Genomic DNA, 3,607 nt, shown 5'->3' with positions numbered 1-3,607 from the left:
CATTTTAAAAGCTCCCAAATAATTTTCCATCTGATTAACGTCGGATGTTGAACAAAATATTAAAAAAATATAAATATGTAATATTTTCAAATATTTTATTGCAGTTTATTATTAAATATATTATAGTTAATGAATAACATTAACATTGCATAACAAAATTAAATTTAAAAATCATATTTTAAACAAAACATACTTAGTGAAATAAGTGGATTTTTGTAAAAATTCATATGAGTCATAATAATATGGCCAGGGACTGTACATTTTGTATATTATATACTATATACTACACACATCGGCGTACGTTTCACTTTCTGTTTTTGACTTAATTTGATTGAAAATGATCGTACCGCATGGGAAAAGTTATAGTGGACAGACTATATGTGTTGTGCCCCAATACGATACTTTATGCTAATATCACTTATTTGCGGAGCATGCCCTGAACTTACCTAGATGGAGAACACGTGTACATTATTAGGTTTTCAATCGGCAAATCGACCACCTAATTAATACAGTCATTCTCCATCTAGGTAAGTTCAGGATTTACTCCACAAATAACCCATTAAAAATAAGGAGTACTAAAAAGTAATGAATACACAGGGGTACATAATTGCTTTGGTTACTTTTACAGCTCTAATAAAAGGCTGTGTAAATGAAATTTTCACTTACGAATTTGAAATTGTTATATCCACCTAAGGAAGGATCCTTACTAATCTTAGAAACATTCTTATTATTTGGGAAACTACATTGCAAGTTTGACCCAGATTTCTCCATACAAATCAACAAGTAACCCTCATTTCACGTTCTAAGAATTTGAACACACGGTGGCATTCCAATAGTGGCTTAAGTAATCAATCAACCTTTCTCATTACATGGCTGTTGGAACGTTCAACGAGGTCGCTGTGTAATGTGAAAGTGGGATTGCTCAAGCCACCATTGGAATGTCATCATGAGTTCTAGAGACAGCACAATCAAATTCTCATGGCCTGTACTTTCAGTCACAATCAAACCGCAGTTTAGATGAATTTTGTCATGCAAAATTCCTCTAACCAGGGTCTAATCAGAACAGAAAGTACCAGACCTTACTGTGTGAAACTGGAGTTATTTAAAAAAAAATAAATCGTCATAGGCTAATGCAAAATTTGAGAAAAACTTATTTCAAAAAGTATTTGCTGATACAGTGTATTAAATTATTGTATGGTAGTTATTGCAATGTAGGGACCACACTGAGGACCTCAAATTCGAAATAATTGTACTTACATTAGAGTTGTTACCAGTTACTGAAGCTTTCCTACCTCACCAAAGCACCTCGACTATTACTTTCCTCTTACAAATGCAGCAGTTACTCAGGTTTACTAACGCTTAGAGAGATCCCGCTTATATCCTTCGTAGCTTTCCGCTCCATCTTGCCTTATTACATGTAAAGGTAAAATAAATTAGTACAGGAAGGAAAATAAGCAGTGGAATCCAAATTTCTTTTAAATTATGGTTTTTATTACTAATATCACGTTATATACAAGTTATATAAGTCAAATAAAAAATTGATACAATTTTTACAAACCAATCAGAAGACTTTCTTGGCTCGGTGATGGGGTTGTCGCCCAGAGGTGACTGTAATAAAAAAATTATACATAATATCACAGTTACAAAATTCACAATAAGTCTTGAGCAAAAAATACAAATAAAAAAGTATAAAAAATCATCGCTGAATATGAGAATTTACTACTTTTAACTTAGACAAAAAACTATCAATATCTTTTTCTAATTCATCGCAGGATTGCGTGGGCCAGGGTCTATCACAGCTTTCATTTCGATTTAAACCTAACTCGGATTTTAAATTCTGCCACCTCTGCCTCCTTTCTTGTTGTTTCTGACGTAGTTCCGATTCAGCTGACGTAAGTGCTTTGTTTAAAACAGCTTCGATGAAGAGATTTTTTCGTCTTTGGCATTTAAAATTCAACTTCTTTACTTTGATAAGAGCTATCCAATCGGATAAGTCTTTGTTCTTGAACATGTTATACTCGTGAATATGGGCTTTTGTTACCACACCCATTTTGACAAAATCTCTTCAAAAAATTAAATTGATTGCAATTTTATATAAAAACACACCTGAATATAATAAATCGTGGACGAAATATGGTCTTCCCAGTTCCAACGACGAACAAAATTACTTTTTCAAAATGGCGTCTCACAGCACTTTTCACACACCAACTAACAACGAACAACTTGAAATGACGCAAAAATTTAGGCGCGCCGTATTTTATATCAGGGTCATTCTGACGTCACAGTCAGAAAGTGTATTGCTACGCGGCCCGCGAAAAAGTAGATCTGCGTTAAAACGGCATTAAGGAGGAATATATTTTAATTTGGTTTACTAAATTACGTAGTAATACAATTTGATAGAAAATAAGTCTAATTAGATGTAAAATATATATTTTTTAAGTACATTTTATGAATTTAAAAATGTTGCAGAAACAAACTGCCATCCATGATTCAGGATCGTTCAAATTAGGCCAGTCATAGATATCAATTATTGTCACAAAGGCACGACATTAATAATTTTAACATGTTTTATGAAATACCACGAAGTATTATACACTCAACCAAAGTACCCCGCACAAACCTTATGGAAATTAGGTCCCAGTTAATTTCGTTCATACTTTGGGAAAATACTCTTTGAAGCATCCTGATAAAAAGTTCTCATAGGCACAACTCAATCGTATGAAGGATTTTCATTTTCAAGATATGGAGGCACAAACTCGGAAAATTATAAGATTTACTGGGTATTCTAATTCCCTGAGTTACTAGTTATCTGGCAACATGTAGAAGTTTGGATCAAGGAAAAGTACTAAATAGTAGTCTAGGATATTTTCCTGGATATCCAATGGCGACCTTTACTTTGACCTTGACATTCGACGGACGTCATCTTCTAGAGTTTCGAGGGTTTTCGGCATTAAATTGATATAAACAGATTACTCATGGGTTCTTGGGATCGCTAAACACGAATATGTCATCAGAATTGACCTCCGGAGGACGTGGTGGCCAGGGCCACTACAAAGGACGTCATCCTCTAGAATTGCCATGGTTTTCGGTATTTAATTAATGCAAATGAATTACTGGAGGGTTTTTTGAGGTCGCTAAACACGAATATAGTGCACAGGAAGTACGAAAAACACTCGAAAAGCTGAAGAACAGAAAAGCTGCAGGTAAGGATGGAATACCAAACGAATTACTGAAATATTGTGGAGCAGCAATGACTGAACAATTAACAACATTAATTAACAAAATCATAAAACACAATGGAAGAATGGAGAACGAGGAAACTAATTCTACTATTCAAAAAAGGAGATAAAAAGCAGCCAGAAAACTACAGAGGTATTAACTTGTTAAATACTACCGTAAAACTTACAACTAAAATCTTACAAGACGTAATGAATCAGAGGATAAGTTTAGCAGATGAACAACAGGGTTTTCGTACTGGAAGATCGTGTACAGATGCAATATTCGTCATAAAGCAAATTACATACTGAGAAATCACTAGAGTATAATAGACCAGCATTTCTATGTCTGATTGACTTAAAGAAAGCATTTGACAGAGTAAGACTCAAAG

General features: G+C 33.9%; 1 protein-coding gene across 1 annotated transcript; it reads right to left on the bottom strand.

Moving 5' to 3' along the window:
* Positions 1 to 1,469: 1,469 nt before the first annotated feature.
* On the bottom strand, positions 1,470 to 2,251 carry LOC114333069 (uncharacterized). The gene has a single exon (XM_028282895.2). The coding sequence runs from the start codon at positions 2,048 to 2,050 to the stop codon at positions 1,697 to 1,699; it is 354 nt and encodes a 117-aa protein (XP_028138696.2). The 5' UTR covers positions 2,051 to 2,251; the 3' UTR covers positions 1,470 to 1,696.
* Positions 2,252 to 3,607: the final 1,356 nt, after the last annotated feature.

Source organism: Diabrotica virgifera, chromosome 6 (assembly GCF_917563875.1).
Source record: "Diabrotica virgifera virgifera chromosome 6, PGI_DIABVI_V3a".
Lineage (NCBI taxonomy): Eukaryota > Metazoa > Arthropoda > Insecta > Coleoptera > Chrysomelidae > Diabrotica > Diabrotica virgifera.
This window is presented reverse-complemented; position numbering and strand designations above follow the sequence as displayed.